This window comes from the organism of the source record quoted next, unplaced genomic scaffold, assembly GCF_019419815.1.
Source record: "Pyrus x bretschneideri cultivar Hongxiangsu unplaced genomic scaffold, Pyrus_bretschneideri_v1 Contig43, whole genome shotgun sequence".
Classification (NCBI taxonomy): Eukaryota; Viridiplantae; Streptophyta; class Magnoliopsida; order Rosales; family Rosaceae; genus Pyrus; species Pyrus x bretschneideri.
Genome location: NW_025999757.1, coordinates 4,150,468 through 4,170,640, shown reverse-complemented (window position 1 = coordinate 4,170,640; position 20,173 = coordinate 4,150,468). Strand labels below are relative to the sequence as shown.

General features: G+C 36.6%; 2 protein-coding genes across 2 annotated transcripts in view; one reads left to right on the top strand and one right to left on the bottom strand.

The window, feature by feature from the left end:
• Positions 1-13,489: 13,489 nt before the first annotated feature.
• On the top strand, positions 13,490-17,860 carry LOC103929908 (disease resistance protein RPV1-like). Its single transcript, XM_048566880.1, has 5 exons — positions 13,490-14,132; positions 14,543-15,641; positions 15,725-16,024; positions 16,130-16,495; positions 17,072-17,860. Exons 1-5 carry the CDS (start codon positions 13,624-13,626, stop codon positions 17,492-17,494), a joined length of 2,697 nt encoding a protein of 898 aa, XP_048422837.1. The 5' UTR covers positions 13,490-13,623; the 3' UTR covers positions 17,495-17,860.
• Positions 17,861-18,064: 204 nt separating this feature from the next.
• Positions 18,065-20,173, bottom strand: part of LOC125469506 (actin-related protein 2/3 complex subunit 5A-like) — a 32,546-nt gene continuing 30,437 nt past the window's right edge. The window contains exons 2-4 of the mRNA XM_048566897.1: positions 18,742-18,814; positions 18,452-18,552; positions 18,065-18,200 (exon numbers count right to left, since the gene is read on the bottom strand). Of these exons, the coding sequence (XP_048422854.1) occupies positions 18,065-18,200; positions 18,452-18,552; positions 18,742-18,814 (310 nt within the window). The remainder of the gene's footprint in view (positions 18,201-18,451; positions 18,553-18,741; positions 18,815-20,173) is intronic.

Sequence of the window (20,173 nt, the reverse complement as noted above, 5' to 3'; positions counted from 1 at the left end):
ACCTGTAAAGAAATGATAAAGACTAACCTGAAATAGGGGTGACAGATTGTTAGATGTATTACAAGCCAATTTTAATAGTTTCCCTCCAATCCCTCAACTATGGCCAGATGTCTTTTATTGTGGATTTGGAATGCAATTGACCTAGCACGCTTGTTTCACGTTAATCTTTCTCGCATTCATAACAAAATACCTTAATTTTTATATAGTGAGCACAACATGTAGGGGTTGTAAACATGCTTGAAATAATCGAATTAAGTTCAATTTTTTTGTGAAATGAGTTGACCTCAAAAAACTAATAATAAAATAAAATAAAAATAGACTCGTTAGAAGAAAAAAAAAAGTCGATACGGAACTTTCACAATCAGCTCATATATTTTGTGAGATAGCTCGAACTTGGTTCAAGCTCGACTTGTTCGTTTCAAGACGACCCAATGGAACGTGGTACTAATACTATGATTATATGTTACATAAGGACTTGTTCGTTTCAAGACTAGCACACGTGCATGACCACCCAACCTATCTTTTAAGTATACAGGAGAATTTGAGCAGCACACCTCCTGGAGATTGTTCTTTTGCATTTTCCTGGTTCTACTCGATTCTTTTAGATCAAATAACCACTCTTTGATTTTATATAAGTGAGTTTTAATGGAAAAATTTCAATGAAAAACACATTAATGATTTTTAATGAAAATTTTGAAAAAGCTTCAGTTTTATGAAGAAACGATTGTTTCAACACATATTTATGGAGTCTTTTAGTATCAACCCCCATACATTTTTACATGTCCTCTCCTAGTACTTGACCCGGTTTGAGATAGTATTTTATTCTTTTAATAATAACAAAAATGTGAAATTAAAATTGAAGATCTCTCCCAAAATTGAAAAGACAAGTGTTAATAGACCAAACGCTAATTCTTTTGATAAAGAGATTCTTAACGTGTAGCTCAAACATTTACTTGAGGAAAAATGTTTAAAAACTCTACTTGTATAGCTAATAAGTCCCCCCGTTTATGTTAAAAATACGCGTGATGCGATTTTCTGAACATTACTCTCAAAAGAACTATAAATGAAATAAAAAAGTGCATAATGACATGTGGGTCATGTGATGATTATCAACATTTAGAGATGGATGATTTAATTTATGTAATATGTTTTACGAGTTGGTTATTAAGGATTAGAGACTTAGTTAACCTCCCCATATTTGATTAATTAAGCAGCATTGCATTTACTTTGGACAAACAAAATAAATAAAAAGAAACAAATCCCATGAAATACAAGGACAAAACCAAATCACAGATGGATCATAGTGGGATTCACAATTGGACGATTACACGTGCGGCAGCTAACTTGCACGTGGAGAAGCTTAATAATAGCCGACCAAGACCCTCATGTGCTAATCATAGTGCTTTAACATTTCATGACCAACTTGGTTTTACGAAAGACCTATCAAAGTATCTCTAATGTAAAGACTCAATTTTAGACAATATTTTTATATTTGGATCTTAAAGTGTGATGTATCTGGATCTTAAAAACTCAAATTCTAGAACTCAGTTTGAGTTTCAAAATTTCAGTCCTTGCACTGCAGAAGAAGATATTGGACTCAAAATTCATATTTCAATTTTAACAATTTGGTTGTGTATTGAAGATGATTGGACTCAAATCTGATTATTCTTGGTTGAGTAACAATTTTCTTAGTTGGCATGGGCTCCACTTTCAACTCAAATCTCATACTGAAACACAAATTGGGTCTCCTTTCCACCAAAGACATAAATATGAGTTTTAAGTCTCCGGTGCATTGGAGAACCATTAGGCTTGTATTTAGACTCAAATATAAGATTTGAGTCCAAATTTTTTTGGTGCATCGAAGATGCTTAGTGTGCTCGAAAAATTGAAATGAACGATCAAGATTGAATTGAGAAATGAACGAGAAATGAACGATCAAGATTGAACTGAGGAAATACTATTTTTATTTACTTTCCAATCTAATGGACCTAAAATCGGATTACTGTTGTAAAATCGACAGTGTGTGTGCAGTGGAATAAATAAAATAAGACACAAAATTTACGAGGTTCCTCTACAATCAGTGTGACTGGAGTACGTCCTCGGGCAGCAGTGGTGCTTTCATTATAATTTGGAATAATAGGAGTACAAAGATAACTCTATGTATTCTCTCATCTCCTCTTCCTCTCTTTCTTTCTCTGCTCTATATCGAAAGCATACGGAGTGCTCTATTTATAGAGCAACTCCAAGCACACATCTTTGACAATATAATCTTTCTTCATCTCCCAAGTCAAGATTAATTTTATGGGCATTGAAAATCTACCCAATGTCTTCAGTTTCTATGTGGGCATTCATTACCCACTAGACTTTTCAACACTCCCCCTTGGATGCCCACATATCAACATGAGTTGCCTCGTTAAGATCTTGATCTATTTTTGGATGCTCCCCTTTGATGAGTATCTCCCCCTGATTTCAAATTATTTAGGCTGATCATTGATCCTGATGCTTTAGTCTTTTAGCGGTGATAGTTGCCGAATGAGGTGTTTCACTTGTTGTTAACTTTCCACATACTTGCTCTTGAACTAGGTTGGAGGGCCTTCTGCTAGACTTCCTTCAAGGGTCTGAATATACCTATTTTATATGGAGCTAAATTTGATTCAAGGGTGGTGGATACTTGATCTTGAATTAGACTTGTGATTTCTTCAAAGGCCGTCTAGGCTTGATCTTGAATGAAATTGGACCATGAGGAGCTTCATGTGACAAGTGATCTTAGACCTTGTCGGGGGTGAACTGACATGTGTTTGTTGTGCTTGTCTCCACATGCTTCAATGTATCATTTTCACTTGCCTTACTTGCTCCCCTTGCAGAAGTGGTATTTTCCTTATGCAGGTTTGGCATTTTCTCTTGTAGTATTTGTCCTCTGATACACGAGTGGAATGCAAACCTTGCATTTGAATGGACCATCACTTCTAGGTGGTAGCGAAAGTTTGAGTGGAGGTTCCGACATATTGCTTTCTTTGTCCTTGTCTTGGCAGGTAAGAACAGGGGCAAATGAAAGGACAGGGAGATTGCATGATATGAGATACTCTTGCTCTCGTCCCTGATGATATGAGATACTCTTACTTTGGTGTGACTTGTTTGTGGAGGTATTCTTGGAGAGGAAGAAAACTGAGTATTTCGAGATACTTTGTGAAAGATGCATTCTCGGAGATAAGGAAGAGTTAGATATTTTTCAGTTCTGCCTTTCCATGGAGGACAGAGGTTGACATATATATGGATTTCCCAATAGCAGGTAGTAGTGTTGTGCCTTTACTCTTGTCAGCAACTGTGGTGTAATTAGAACAGTAAGATTCACGCGTTTTCAACTTTACCAGAGATCTTTGACAAAGTTGCACGTGATATCCAAGAGCTGAGATTGCGTCTGAGAAATGTTGACAGACATCATGCAGGGAAATCCAGCTTTTGAAATTCGAAAATCGGTGTCTCTTCGATTTTTGAATAAGTGGTCATGTTGCCCCTTCTGTTATAGAGATATCAATTTTGTTCAGAAACACTCAGAAAATTGTTCCCTGCAGAAATTTCCCTTTCTTGCACTTCTGAGATTTTATCTGACTTCCTTCATCATTTCTGAAAATGGCTTGCCCATCTAACATTTGCTTAGATTTGAGTCTCAAGATTGATACAGACGAGCAGCGTCAGGATAACATATGGCGCCCGTCCTTCTCATCTTCTAATGGTCCTCTTACGGTTGGGGACTCTGTGATGAAGAATAACATAACCGCTACAGTGGTAGCCAGGAATCTTCTCACTCCAAAGGATAACAGAATCCTTTCAAACCGGTCTGATGAGGCGGCCGTTCAAGACTCATTGGCTCTCAGTGTTCAATGTGCGGGCTCTGTATCCAATATGGGTCAGCGTCTACTTGCTCGAACTTACCAAGTTGAATCATTAATGGCTGAGGTTGCAAGTCTTAAACAAGAGATCAGAGGGCTCAAGCATGAGAATAGAGTGTTACACATGCTTGCAAATAATTACTCTACGAGCATGAAAAGAAAGCTCGACCAGCTACTAGAATCCGAAGGTCGGACTCAAAATGACAATCAGGGCTTCGAGTCTTTATTCCAAAGACATCCATTGTCTCAGCTGTCTGGAGTTCCACCAAGTATTGAGACTCCAAATAATCAACCTCTGGTGTCTCCCCCTTCTGGGGTACTTCCGAGTACTGAGGCTTCACATAAGCAACCTTTGTGAAGGTTCCCTTTTGTTTGTTTGTTTTAACTCATGCGTATGTAATTTCTCGGAGATATTAATATATAAGCTTTATTTCATTCAGTGTATTGTGTTAAATACAATAAAGCATATATTTCACTAAGATGTGGTACTTCTAGACCAAATGTCAATTTATCTTTACCCTCGCGAAGATAAATGATCATTCTTAGTGTCTAAATCATTTGAGTATTCAACTCATAATCTTCAATCCATATGATTATTTAATATCATAAATATCATGGATAAGATTCGTGTTGGCATATTGTTCGATTCTGCAGTTCGAGACAATATTTCTCTCAACACTTTATAATCTTTTTTTACTCTTTAGGAGTCCCAATTTAATATCATCAACTCTTGCAAGAGATTTTAGTATGTTGCAACAATACCATAATGAAAGTACTCACTAAGGCAATTTATATCATCCATTGGTATTGAGTACATATTTTATGCTTTACTCTTCCGGGGCTTTCTTCAAGCAATTTGAATCCTTCAGGGATTTTCTACATTTCATGACACATTTTCCTTTAGAATTTATACAGAGCAATTCGCTTCCATGTATATTTGAGGGATTTACTTATGGAGATATGATGTGGACGACTCATAACCCTTCGTATATAATTCTCCATTTATACGAACTCGTTTCCAACCTTGTGTCATATCATATGAGTGTATTTCATGGTATTACAAATGCCCATATGTAACCTTCTAGGTTCAACATCCTTTGGCTATTTGTATTGTATCCAAGTATATAGGTCTATTTTTCCACGTTCTTACAAAATTGTAATGGATTTGCCTTTATCCATTTTGGCCCATAATTTTGTTGATGGAAAAAGAACGGGACTCAATATCAACACAGCTCGTTGATGAATTTAGTAACTACTTGTAAAAACCAAAATTACCATTGGTTATCATCAATCTGTGATCTCATATTCTCATGTGCATGCGCATGCATAAAAGCTTTTCATTTCTTTTTGGATATCCATTGCCTCTTCAAGGGCATTACACTATCTCTACCAGGATAGTTATAATTTAGAGAATGCGGATCATAACCTCCTTTTGAGCATTATAGAGCTTGGATTTTAATCTCCACTTCGGGAGTTGAGTCATTGGAACTTATACGTCTATCATGCTTCATGCATGAGACATCAATATTCCCATGTCCGCGGATTGACCTTTTCGGGACAAGTATCCTTGCGGCAACTGTCATGCATCTGGCATGTGACAGTTATGCTTCGAGAATGCAATAGTTCAGTAGTGCCATATTCTTCTTCTTTCGAAGAACTAAACCTTTTGAGTCTGAGGATCTGCCATGTTTCAAACGTGCAACAGATAAATCATTTGCTGTCATATTATTTTGTCCAACAGGGACATTAATTCTTGTAGGCACATTTGCAGCAAGTATATGTGATTTTATCACTTTCGTTTCATCATTAAATGCATCTAGCATTTGATTTGCATATCGTTGCATCATTCAATTATTCTCACTTCGTTTGTATATTGATTGCTTCATGAATCAAAATAAGACAAATTATCTTCGTTCTTCTGGAACGGTTTTTTCTCATCATTCTTCTGGAATGATATTTGCTCATCGTTCTTCTGAAACGAAGTTATTTTCTCCCCCTAACGACGGGAAAATTGTCTTATCAAAATGACAGTCCGCAAACCACGCGGTAAATATATCCCCAGTCAAGGGTTTTAAATATTGAATGATAGATGATGTTCAACATCAATGCCTAATCTGCAATGATGCTTCATTTCAATATGTTGTGGCAGTGCAATAGGTACATATATAACACAACCAAAACTCGTAAATGTATAATGTTGGGCTGGTTCCCAAACACGAGTTGTACTGAGAAGTATTGATGGTTGTCAACAGGTCTCAACCAAATCAATAATGTATCATGTAAAATGACATGTACCCATGTAAAAACTGGCAATTTTGTTTTCCTGAGCAGAGCGCAGGTAATCTATTTCATCCGCTTAATAAATGTTTCTGCTAAACCATTTTTGAGTATGGACATAAGGAACTTCTGGTCCTTATTTAATAGTCTGTAGACTGAGACTCTTATGGCTTTTATTGCAATTAAGTTGAGGCACTGCGGCACTTCAAACTTAAGGTACTTATCAAGGAACTTCATGTCCTGATCTTGAGGATCAAAGGACTTCATGCCCTATCTTTTTGTTTGATGGAACTTCAGGTCCAATCATTTTTATATGATGAGGATTAAGAAACTGCAGGTTCTGATCTGATCAAGGAACTTCGGGTCCAGTATGTACTCATCGTAACAAAAAAGTACAATAAATAAATTAAAGCAATAGGCGGTAATTCCAGCCATAATGAATAAATTGCATTTAAGTAAATAAAGCTTGTGACAAGGGCTTTAATTCAGCACCATTCACATAAATCAAAACTTAAAGCAGTAGGCGGTAAAACCGTCCATGATAAATAAATTGCTTTAAAGGAAATAGAACTTGTGAAAGGGTTTTAAACCAACACCAATTCACATAAATAACAAGAAGTATCATACCTCCTTTTATTTATTATTTTTCTTTGTTTTGTCAGCACTTATTCAAACCTTATTATTGTTACTTTTCTTATTTTTGCATGCCATGCACCAACAAAAACCATTTATATTATGTTGACTAAATGGTGTCATGCACCATTCAAATCCTTTTTATATATATTTTTTTTCTTAGGTTGCAGTCAACATCTTTTTTTTTCTTCTTCACATGTGCCTTGCCATTCCATCAATCCCCCTTTTCTATTATTTTTCTTCCTTCTCTATCTCTGCCAGTCTCGAAACACAAGGCCAGCTGGGTAGTTATGGAGGTTGCCCAAATTCAATTCAATCCAAAAGGCTACTAGAGACTAGTGTTGTTCTTGCATGACCCAGGGAACATGGCATCGTTAAGCAAGAACCTCCCTACAGAGACATAGATGACAGTGGGGTTGACGAAGGCACAAGAGAGGGAGGCCTGTGTGGATTCATTCTTGCCATCACCATCTCAAACAACCAAGTATTCGTGGGAGTTCTCAAGATCCGTCGAAAACAACGTGATCTGGGTTTCCAAGTCTGATGAGATTTTTCTGGATCTTTGGAAACCAGTTGTCACGTACGAGTTTTCTCATCTCGTGACGACTTCAGGTCGTAAATTTCAATTCTCACCGGAATTCGGTGGGGCGCTTCTGGCGCAATGGGAGAGACGAAAAATGGACATACCTTTTATTCTGTGAGATTTTAGATGACGGAGGTGAGAGGTGGATAGTGCTTCACCGGATTTATGGCGTTGTGCTTTCCACTGACATGAGAGCTTTTCGTGTTGATAATGTGTTGTAAAATCGACGGTGTGTGTGCAGTGGAATAAATAAAATAAGACACAAAATTTACGAGGTTCCTCTACAGTCAGTGTGACTGGAGTACATCCTCGGGCAGCAGTGGTGCTTTCATTATAATTTGGAATAATAGGAGTACGAAGATAACTCTATGTATTCTCTCCTCTCCTCTTCCTCTCTTTCTTTCTCTGCTCTATATCGAAAGCATACGGAGTGCTCTATTTATAGAGCAACTCCAAGCACACATCTTTGACAATATAATCTTTCTTCATCTCCCAAGTCAAGATTAATTTTATGGGCATTGAAAATCTACCCAATGTCTTGATTTTCTATGTGGGCATTCATTACCCACTAGACTTTTCAACAATTACCTAGTAATTTGAATTATTGAAGACTTACCTATATCGGACTACCCAACAATTCAAACTAATGAAGATTTACCCATAAAATGAGACATATTAATCTTGTCGTCCTTGGAGTACACGTAAAAATTTCTAGGGTAGTGCTATCACGCACCCATTTTTACTTCTCACATACCACTCTCAATTTTCGAACGTCGCATTGAATGAGTTGAAGAAGAACAATGGCAAAAAATTAACAAGAGTGTGTAAAAAGTAAAAATGGGTGTGTGAAAAATATTTTCCAATTTCTAATGATTTAGCTCTTTGATTTGAACCATGAGATAAGCCTGTGGTCTTCATCAAGGTAATGGAGTGGCGATTGAGGATCGTGTAAAAGATTGAAAACGAAGAAACGAGAGAGTATCAAATGATTGAGAAAAGTGTGTGTCTGGTTAAGACAACGATCTTTTATATTGACAAATCTTTCCAAGCGACCACCCATAAATTTGAAGGGAAGTGACTACAAATTCTTGACCATCATGTCACCAAGCAATTGAAATTCGTTATTTTAAATGGAATTGCACAGATAATTCATGTGATTGTGGAGAGATGTCTCAAAATAATCCGAAAGATTTAAGAATACTCATGTGGTGGAATTAATTGTCGGTTTTATGAAGAAACAATTGTTCGTTTTAGTTTTAACTTAATTGTAATATTGTTATTGTGCCTAAAATTTAGCTTATTCACAATACTGTCATCACCTTTTGTCCTTGTAATCAAACAAAATTCATTAAGTGTTTTTAGATAGATAAAAAAAAAAAAAAAATTGAGATTTTTTTCATTTGTGACAGCCCGTTCCGGGAATTTTTAAAAATGTACGCATGAAAAGACGATTTTACCCCTAGGGAGATTTTTCGTCGTGTGGTTATTCTTTTGGGTTGGTGTGGCTGGTTTTGCACCACACACTCTTCCCCACACTCACTCTCACCTTTCCCCTATCCCTGCACCCTGTCCCGAGCTCCCTTTCCTTCCCATTTCCCATACAACGTACGGACACACACACAAACACACCAAATCATCATAGATCGAAGAAACAAAGTACGTATCCATGCTCGTGAGGCTCGTAGGAGTCCAACCATACCCATTTCAGGTAAGATTACCTTCGTTTTCACGTTGAACTCGAGATACCCGATTTTTGGCACTGTTCATGCACACGTAATTTCTCATGTTTTTGGGAATTTCAAGCTTGTAGGAAGCTTGGTGAGGTCCCTAGGAGGCTCGGGGTGGTTCGTTTGAAGGTTTTGGACGTCGGGATTGTGAGTTTCGAAGTTGGCCGGAAATGGTGGAGTTTTCCAGGTGAGATTTCGTGGATTTTAGCACTTGAAAGTGGTATGATTTTGTTCCTCTCGTTGAAAGCTTCATTTTGGTACCAATTTTGTGAAATTTGGTTGAAAAATGAAGAAGTTAGGACGATTTGAATTTTTCGCGATTTTCCGGCACCGGCGACGGCGCCGGAGTCTCGCCGGAGAAGACGACGGAATATTCCGTCAGTTTGGACGGAATATTCCTAACGCCGTTGACGGAAACCGTTAAAGATAACGGAATATTCCTGACGGCGTCAACTGACGCCGTCAGCGTGCCAGGCACGTGCCTGCGCGTGGCCGGCGCGTGCGGCGGTGAAATTTTTTCCTAAAAATATGGGGATGTTCCTGAGGTTGAGTAAATCACGTTGGTGTATTCATACACCCCATTTGAGCAATGTATGAGAAGTTATTTCTTAAGGTTGGTTATGTGCTTTAAAATTAACGTTTTTATAGTTGTTTCGCATATAGGTGAGACGTATCCCGAGGACGAGCGTGGTCACTCGAGGTAAGGGAGTTACGACCCTTCTACTTACCAGTGAGTGGGCTTTTGGTTTTCCGTATATACCTATATACTTATACGTTTCCCAGAAAATGAATTAAAAATGTTTTTACATTATTATGCCATGTTTATTGGTTGTCATTCGTTTATGCATTATTGGTCATACATATATACATATGTATTGGTGCCGTGGACGCACAGGTAAGTGCCAGGTGAGTATGATTTTACATTTACGTTCAGTAGTGATTCTAGATACATAGAGAGCTCATAACCTGCACCCCCGGTGTTAGTGCTCCCGCCCAGAGTTGGGCACAGTCCTTCACGTGATGTTCACCTCCCGCACCACACGCTCATCTTGGATCCAAGTTAGGTGCACAGGCTTGTCGTACAGACCACTTTAGGTGGTTCCGACTCGTAGGTGACCCGCGATTACTCGTCCAGCCTTCACGTGATCGTAGCACTAGAGCGTACTTATATTACACCAGGCGTGTCGTACAGACCACTTTAGGTGGTTCTGACTCGTGTGCAGGTCTAGCTAGTGAGATGGAGATTTGAGCTCTAGATTCAGCCGTACAGGTCACATGAGGTGACTCCGGCTAACAGATTATGTGACATTGATTTGTTATTACCCGAGCACTTGCATTTTATTTTGAGGTTTTGGCACAGCTTATTCCTGAGCCTGATTTATATATATATATATATATATATATACTTTATTTTTTGGGAAGTATACAGGTTTTACGGCGAGGGGTTAGAACTTATTTATTAAATTGGTTTTCGAAAAGCTTTGTTTTTTCCCACTCACGCTTTTGTTTTGCGCCCCTCCAGATTCTAGTTGGCTAGCACGTTTGGTGGCTTCCGTGAGGACTTTCTCGGCATATCTGACAGACCACCACCAGTGTAGGACCACCTTCGGGTGTGCTTTTGTTGTGTCGTTTCCTTTTGGATTGCATTAGGCTTGTATGCTCTGAACTTAGGGTTCATACTTACGCTTGCACTTGTTTATTATTACTTGGTGTAAAGCTAGTTTTTATTTATTCGTACTATTTATTATTATTTTATTAGCTTCCGTGCACATGGTTACGTCACTTCCACGTGACGGCCAGCATGCCCTGATCTCGATCGGGGTGTGTCATCATTAGCTTTTCTTTATGTAAAAGATATTAAAAGAAAAGAGAAATTGAACTCCTTACACTATAAATAAGAATTAGGACCAAAGTCATCCTTCTGCAAATTGATGCTTAAGACAAGAATGAATGAGGCTTTCCTACTGTAATACTTTAATATAATTCCATTTAGCAAACAAGTGAAATTGGAAACTTTTTGACCCAATTTACCGATCATCTTCACGTTAATACAAATTTGAGAGTATAGTCTTTTTTTCTTTTTGAACTGATATATTCAATCCCCTATATCTTCACATTATGTAGTCTACTAGTATCAACCCCCGTACATTTTTACATGTCTTCTCCTAGTATTTGACCCGGTTTCAAATAGTATTTTATTCTTTTACTATATAACAAACATGTGAAATTAAAATTGAAGATCTCTGTCAAAACTGAAAAGATAAGTGTTATGACCAAGTCCAACCCGTGAACCCAAATTCAAATATTTGGATCCACTAAAAGACAAAATTTAGCTTTGTAAACAGTGAACGTCACCCAACCCTCCAGACCTAAGTTTTAGAACTTAAAATGTATTAATTATTTTAGAGAAACTTTGAGTTATGTTTTCTTTCTTAATTTAGTTTTACGAATGTTTTAACCTAAAAAAATTTAAATTACGACAAGATTTCCAAAATGGAACAAACTACACCAATCAACCACCAACCAACCAAACTTCAATGTACGCATCAACCGACCAAACTTCAATGTACGCATCAACCAACCAAACTTCAATACACTACCAAATATGCATATTATTTGATCGTTGAATTTAAATTTCAGTGTTGGATCATTTTTACCATTGGATTTGACAAAAACAAATATAGATTTTTCGATCAATTTTAAAGGATTGCCCAAAAAAGGGAGTTTGATTTGGACCATTGATAACCAATGGTCCAAAAATCGAAAGGCCACATTTACTGTTGGACAACTGAGTTCCCTGCCATGTGGGGGCTAGTTGTCGGTCATATCAGCCAAATTTGAACTCAAAATTTGATTTTGATTTAGGTCCAAACCCTTTTTTTTTTTTTTTTTTTTTTGGTATGAGTCTTGTCTTTAGGTGGCAAATTTTTGTGTTTAAACCCAAATATTTGAGTTTGGGTCCAAGGGCTAGAGTTGGTCTAATAGATCAAAAACTAATTCTTTGAAAATAGATATGTGGGACTATAATTTTCACCTCTCTAGAACACAACATGTCCACATCTTAGCCCTAATACAATGACGTCAAAGGAGAGGGGAAAATGAGAAGGAAATTCCGGAGGGTAAAGAGAAGGAAAAGGAGAAGGGAAATGTAGAAAAGGAAGGGGTGGGAATGAGACAAAATTCCGGAGAATAGAGAAAAGAAGGGGAAAAAAGAGAGGAAATTTCGGAGAATAGAGAAAAAAGAGAAGGGAAAAGAAGAAAAGAAGAAGAAGAAGAAAAAAAAAGGAGAGGGAAGCTTCGAAGAGTAGAGGAAAAGAGGGAAAAAGAAAAGAAAAAGCAAAGTCACCTCCATCATTATGTCTATTAACTGTTACCCATTTTCTTACAAATGGGAGTGAGAGACTGAAAAAGAAAGAAAAAAAAAAAAAGAAACACATGACCAAACATCTAGAAAATATACAAATACGCCAAAGGAGAAATTGCTCCCAGTTTCCCTTGTTTCTTACGTTCTAAATTATATTTCGTGTAAAGAGAAACCAATATTGCTACTCTGAAGATGTTGGCACAACTTGCCGAATCTCGTAAATATTGTGTTTTATATACATTTCTCGTCACTTTATATATTTTGTATAAATGTGCAACATATGTTCCAACAAGATTCTTACGTGTAGCTCAAACATTAACAAAAAAAAATGTTTACAAAATCTACTTGTGCGCAATGTGATTTGGTTGACGAAAACAAGTCTATCAAGTGTTCGACGAAATGCCTCAGTGAGCAAATTGATTTTTTTTTTTTTTTTTTTTTGCATGTTTCGCTCTCTATTGTTATCTAAAAATTTGAACCTAACACTGGAACCCTAAGATTTGAATTCTGGACTAGCCACTGCTGCAAGTGCTCTCTTTTGGTCCAGCCTATAACTATAGAAAAATCATAGCACAACAATTCGATCAACCACCTTAAGTTTAACCATCCATGTACCCAATTCAAGTTATTCCAAACTTACCTTATGAAAGTAACTAAACATTACTGCCACATTATTATGCGGTTCTATTAAGTTCTAATTTTTATCTCATAACCATATCATCTTTAGAACAATTGATAACACTAGTTGGTGGATTGACGATTCGTAGAAATGGCTTCAACATTTCAATGACGAGAAATGAGTATGGAGCACCGATCAAAACGTGCTGTGTTCTATCACAAAAAATCTGAATGCAATTAGAAATGCATTTTATCACAAAAAGATGAGCAACCATCAATATAAATTGTAATTTATAAAATCACATATAAAACAAGAAGTACTCTTTCCTTTGTTCTTGGCATCTCTGCCACTAGTGGCCGACCAAGACTAAAAGAAATGCTTTTTGGGTCAATGCATGTGAACGACCCATTTTATAATTGTTGATAAATTTTTCTGGGAGTAGATAGGAATGACCCAATTAAATATTTCCCCTCCACACGGACACTTGCAATGCAGCTAGCAAAGAGCTGTTTGTCCATCGATCCACATCAATGGCTGGTGTGAGAGCATCTCCCGGAACCTCCTCTGATTCCAACACTTTTGGGGGTTACGGATACGACGTGTTCTTGAGCTTCAATATCGAAGAAACTCGCAAGACTTTTATTGACCACCTCTACACAGCCTTGAACAACGCAGGATTTCTCACGTTCAGAGACGATGAACTTGAGAGAGGAGAAGATATAAAGCCAGGACGGCAGAAAGCGATCCAGCAGTCACGAACTTCTGTTGTCGTGTTTTCGAAAGATTACGCGTCATCCAGATGGTGCCTTGATGAGCTTGTTGTGATCCTTGAATGCAAGAGGACCACCTCGGACCATGTAGTTGTACCAGTCTTCTACGATGTCGATCCGTCCGACGTGAGGAAGCAGACGGGAAGTGTTGGAAAAGCATTTGCTATAAGCCAGAAGAATCAGTCGCCGGAAAAAGTGGAGGGATGGAGGAAGGCACTTGCAGAGATTGCAGATCTAGCAGGCAGGGTCTTACAAAATCAAGCTGATGGGTAACTTTCATTATCTCCATTTCTCTTCTCTTTCTTGAGTCAATTTGATGTATGATCCGTAGTGACCTAGATTTTTATATATTTATTAATTCAATCTCAGTAGTGAATAATAATCCCAATTTAGGTCAACTTAAAGAAATCACACTTGAATCAACTTAAGGATTAGTCATTTTCCATGTTAGTCTACTCATTTGCAGTTGCTTAAATTTTTTCGAAAGTAGTATGGAAAAAAATTAGGATGTGATATTTGTCCATAGTTCGTATAAGTTATACGCTGTATTCCTTTTGTTTTTTCAATTTAATTTTGTCAGCAGTCCTCTTTTTTTTCTTATTTAAACAAAGGCCATCAACATATGTTTTAATTATCTAATATTCCCAATACATATTTCATTTTGTTTGCAAATTCTTAGGAACGGATCAAAGTTGATCAAAAAAATTGTTAAAGTGATTGTAGACAAGATACGTCGCACACCATTGAGTGTTGAACCAAAATTGATTGGAATCAAATCTCAAGTCAAACACATCAATTTGTGGTTACAAGATGGATCAAGTGATGTTGGTATACTTGTTGTGTATGGCATGTCAGGAATAGGGAAGACAACCATTGCAAAATATGTTTACAATTCAAATTTTATAAGCTTTGGAGGAAGTAGTTTCATTGAAAATATCAAGGAAAGAGCAGATCGACCAAATGGCTTAGTTCAAATACAAATGCAACTTCTTTCTGATATTTTGAACGGTAGAAAAGTGAAAATACAGACTGTTAGTGAGGGAATAATTAAGATTGAAAGCGCCATAAGCTCTAGAAGAGTTCTACTTGTTCTTGATGATGTGGACCATATGGACCAATTAGATGCAGTACTAAAAATGAAAGATCAGTTTTATCCTGGAAGTAAGATACTTATAACAACCAGGCGTGAAAGATTGCTAAAGGCAAATCAAGTTACAAAGGTGTACAAAGTTGAAACTTTGAATTACAATGAATCACTAGAGCTTTTCAGGTGGCATGCTTTTGGCCAGGATCACCCCCTTAGAGGTTACATGGAATATTCAGAAAAGGTTGTACACTATTGCAACGGACTTCCATTAGCTCTAAAAGTTTTGGGTTCTTCTTTATCAAGGAAAAGTATAGGTGTATGGGAAAATGCATTGGAGAAGCTAATAGTTATTCCTAATGGTGAAAACATGAATAAACTAAGAATTAGCTATGACAGTTTACAAGATGACCATGACCGAAAATTATTCCTCCACATTGCTTGTTTCCTAATAGGAAGGGACAAAAACTACATTGTTAGAATACTCGATGGATGTGATTTCTATACAAATGTTGGCATTCAAAATCTCATTGATAGATGCTTGGTGACAATTGATAAATACGGCAAGGTGAATATGCATGACATGATTCGTGACATGGGAAGAGAAATTGTCCGCCTGGAATCAGAAGAGCCTAAGAAACGTAGTAGATTATGGTGCCACAAGGATTCTTTGGAAGTACTGAGGGAAAAGAATGTAAGAAACATGCTTTTAATGTCTATATATGTATTTCTTCTTGTGAAAATTATACATACTAACGTTTCCGTTTTTTCCTTTAGGGTACAAAAAGAATCCAAGGTCTTGTCTTGGATATGCGTATGCATCCTGCACACAATCCAATAAACACAAATGAGACAATCTTGGAAACCAATGCATTTAAAAAGATGCACAAATTACAGCTACTCCATCTTAGTGATGTAATACTGGATGGATGTTATGCAGATTTCCCTACAGGATTAAGTTGGTTGTGTTGGTCTCAATTTCTATTGGATTCTATACCAATTGATTTTCCTTTGGGGTGTCTAGTTGTTCTTGAAATGCAATACAGTAGTTTGAGACAAGTCTGGAAAGGAACAAAAGTATGTTTACGCATTTTCAATTCAGTTTTTTATTTTTTGACCAATTGCATATGTTAAACTTAACTCTCCCACATTTTTTTCTTTCTCTGTTTTTATTTTATACAGTTTCTTCCATCGTTGAAGATCCTTGACGTCAGCCATTCCCATGCTCTCACTGAAATAATGGACTTCTCATTTTGCCCCAATCTAGAAGAACTGATTCTTGTAGATTGCACAAGCCTGATTTATGTTCATGAATCCATTGAAGACTTGAAGAGACTTGTGTCCTTTAATATGAAGGATTGCAAGAATCTTAGGATGCTTCCAAAGAACATGTGTTTGCTTGAATCACTTGAAACACTCATTTTATCTGGTTGCTCAAATCTTGATGAGTTAGCAGTGGAGATTGTAAAGAAGATGGGGTCTTTGAAAGTTCTTGAAATAGTTGGAACTCCATTAAGTGAATTATGGCCACAAAGAAGTTCAACTATCGTGAGTTCTTTTCCATGCACTCTAGTACATGTTAGTCATTGATCAAATGGAACTACATGTTAGTCATTTTTGCTTCATATTTCCTTCATATTTAGGCTTTGATCAAATGGAACTACATGTTATTCATTTTTTCTTTCGGGGTTTTACAATTTTCTTCAGGTTATAACTTTTGATGTAACCAACTTGCGATGTTTCTGTCAAACTATGTGGAGATAATGTAATTTTTGACATGTTTTATTAATTAACAACATGGTATTGAATTAAGGGAGATTATATTCACACACCAAATTACTTTTCCCACACCCTTTTATTATTTTTAATATTTTTCTATCAAGTGCTAGTGGTGTTCAAAAAATATTAAAAAATTAAAAGGGTGTGGGGAAGGAGTGTGTGAATATAATCTCTCTTGAATTAATCCCACCAAAATGGGTAAACTACATGGTATGACTGAGAAATCAAAGTCAACTCTGTTTAAATTTGGGGGACAAAAATGTAGTTTAGCCTTTTCGTTTGCGGAATTGTTGGTGGATCGCTTAATTTTTAATTGAACTCATTCATTGCTAATTTATTATGCAGACAAATTCAGCAGAGTGGATCTTTTTAGCCACTAGCCTTTGCATGGAGATTTTATCAGCTGCTTGTGATCAGGCTTCGTCCCCAAGTGAGCCTCGGTATGCGCTGTTCGGTATGCTCTTGGCTTTTGCAGCTCTACTCACTTGCATATGGGAGCTGATTTACAAGGGCATGAAAAAAAATGTGGTATGGGGGAGGAGGGGATGTCACATGCTTTTTGGTTCTGATATTGAACTTTTTGTGTTAGCCGGAGGCATTGCTCAGTGTGTTTGCTCGATAATTCAATACATTTATTACGTCCGGCATGCTGATAATCCTATCAAAATGTCCCTTTTGCCTGCCATCTTTGTCATATGTTTGATAGCTACGAGATTAAGCAGGGAACGGATGCAAACCACATATGAGACCGGTGAACATACAGCTTAGACAAAGAGTGATTGGTAAGATGTGCTCGTTTGTTTGTAGCCTAATCATGTTTCATAAAAGCATACGGAGAATTATGCTGTCAGTATGAATGAAGATTCTCTATAAACATTTGTGTAATTTGTTAACAACTTAGCCGAGGTTCGTCCTCCAGACACAGGACCAGGCAAGAGTTTCAGAAACTTCAGGTTTGACGTAGCTCCAATCTTGCAATCAATTGATGCTGGTTTCCGTTCTCCACTGTAACTTGCTTCTTGTAAAGTGGTTCAAGTCTGCATAGCTGGGTTAATATCCCCATTTGGTTTGTATTCCCAAACACGAGAGTTGCCCTTCATGTCAGATGTCATCGTTGTTGGTGTTATATTTTCAGTTGTGGGTTTGTATATTCTGTATAGAAAACCCACATATGGCAATTTGAGTCGATGATTGGTTCCTTCATTGTATCTCGAACTGAAGAATTGCATATGCATATATAACTCCATTTTGTGCTTTCATAATAACTAAATTGAATAGATATTGAAAATTAGCGTCGAGCTAGGATGAAAATGGCACAATATCCACGTCGTATTGAGATCAAACTGTATTCACAGTGTCTGCAAGGTACCGCAATATGCATCCCAAACCAGCTCTCTCCGTCAGTATTTCATGAATCCGAAGGCGCAGTTCGCATGTGGACCGATCTCCAGTAGACAATCCTCTATACAAGTACCTTCAATGAGAGAAACCCCCAAATTGTAAAATGTCCTAAACAACAGCATATACCAAAGATGAGGAAAAGAAAGGCCGGAGAACTTTTCTTATAGGAAAAGGAAGAATAATAAAGATAACTAAGGAGAAAAACATCAAGAAGTCGAAATCACAAACTTAGAAGAAAAACTATGCATACCTAATATTTTCTAAAACTTTGGGGTAGAATACTGGCTTATATGACACTGCACCAAAACCGTACATATAACAAACTTCATGAGAATGTCAATGTACTCGGGATCCAAAGAAGAAAACATTGCATCCACATCTTTTATAGCCACAATAGCTCTATGCACCATTATCCAATTTGCAGACTGCAAAACTCAAAAAAATAAATCTCACCACCTTCTTTCATTCCACACCAAACAGACCAATTGAATTATAATTAAACACAGGGTGACAATTCTGATTGGTACCCAAGAAAACCACTGGAAAAACGATAAGAAAAGAAGAGTAAAGTTCTAAACTTGCAATTCAATTTTCTATTCCATCGACTGACAAACCTTGCAGCGCTCGTCTTTGGTGTCGAGAGGCGAGCCTTCGAGAGCAGTTTTTAGAGCTTCGACTGTCTTGTACCTAGATGAAAAACGGATCAAACAGTCAAGGTTTTTGGGTAATTTTCAAATCATTAAGGGGCTGTCCACAAAATTGTATGTAAAAAAGGGGAAAGGATTTGGAGTGATACTGTTTGATAAGCTCTCGATCTTTCGAGATTTTTGTTCGATTCTGCTCTCTCTCTCTCTCTCTCTCTCTCTCTCTGATTTTCTCACCTGGCATTTGGAAAAGACTTGAGGAAACATGTTCCCGAGAAAGTGACACGGCAGGTGGACCAAACTGTATATTGGGCTGGATCCTAGGTCGGCCCAAATATGGCCTTGAATTCAGACCATTTGATTGTCTAAATTTTTGTTAAATTAGTAAATAAATAGTGTGAAAAAACTATTTAGTTACTCAGTTTAAATTTTTTATCTTCAACAACGCCTTTATCTTGTCAAACTTTAAATATTTTATTATTAACAATTCAAACCCAACCAACTCATTTTCCAAAACATAACACTGTTTTTTAAAAAAAAAAAAAAAATCAGATACAGTGTTGGTTTTGTCTATGCACAAACAAACATTGTATCTGGAAAGAAAAGAACAAAAATCCAGACACAGTGACTTAAATTCCAAAAACAGTGATTTGGATTTCATAAACAATGAAAGAAAAGAAACGGTCAAATGTTAAAACATAGACTGTTTCTTTTCTTTCATTCATCAGTTGATTATATTTAAGAAATAGAGTGCTTATTTTTCTTTGAATCCAAATACAGTGATTTTCATTATTTCTTTTATAGCTTACATGTAAGAAACAGTGTGTCTATTTCATTTGGATCCAGAAACAGTGACTTAGATTCCAGAAACTGTAACTTAAATTCCAGAAACAATGACTTAAATTCCAAAAATAATGTTACTTAAAATCCAAAAACAATTTATTTTTACAGTCCAGAAACAATGACCCTGTCATTATTATTGAATAGCATGCACATCTCAAATTTATTTTTTGGAGAAACAAACGATGAACTCCACTGACGAAGAAAAATTGAAAAACAGTTGCTCGAATACACTATGAATAATAACGACGATTACATTTCAACAAAATAATACAAAATATAAATTAAATAGCATGATGATCTATATTTTTATTTCAAAGAAAAAGAAGAAGTTCTGCAAAACAATGATGAATTCCATTAATGACGATACTCTGGAACTCAACCTAAAAAAGTTTGGGGTAAAATCGACAAATCATAATTTATTATAGTTGGGCTATTTTTAGTTGGGTTACTTTAATATGGGTCTTGTAATAATCATTAAACAAAACTTATAACAAGGTTTTTTTTATTAAAATTAAAACTTTTCAAGCCCTTTTTATAAGTTTTCCTATAAAAATATCCA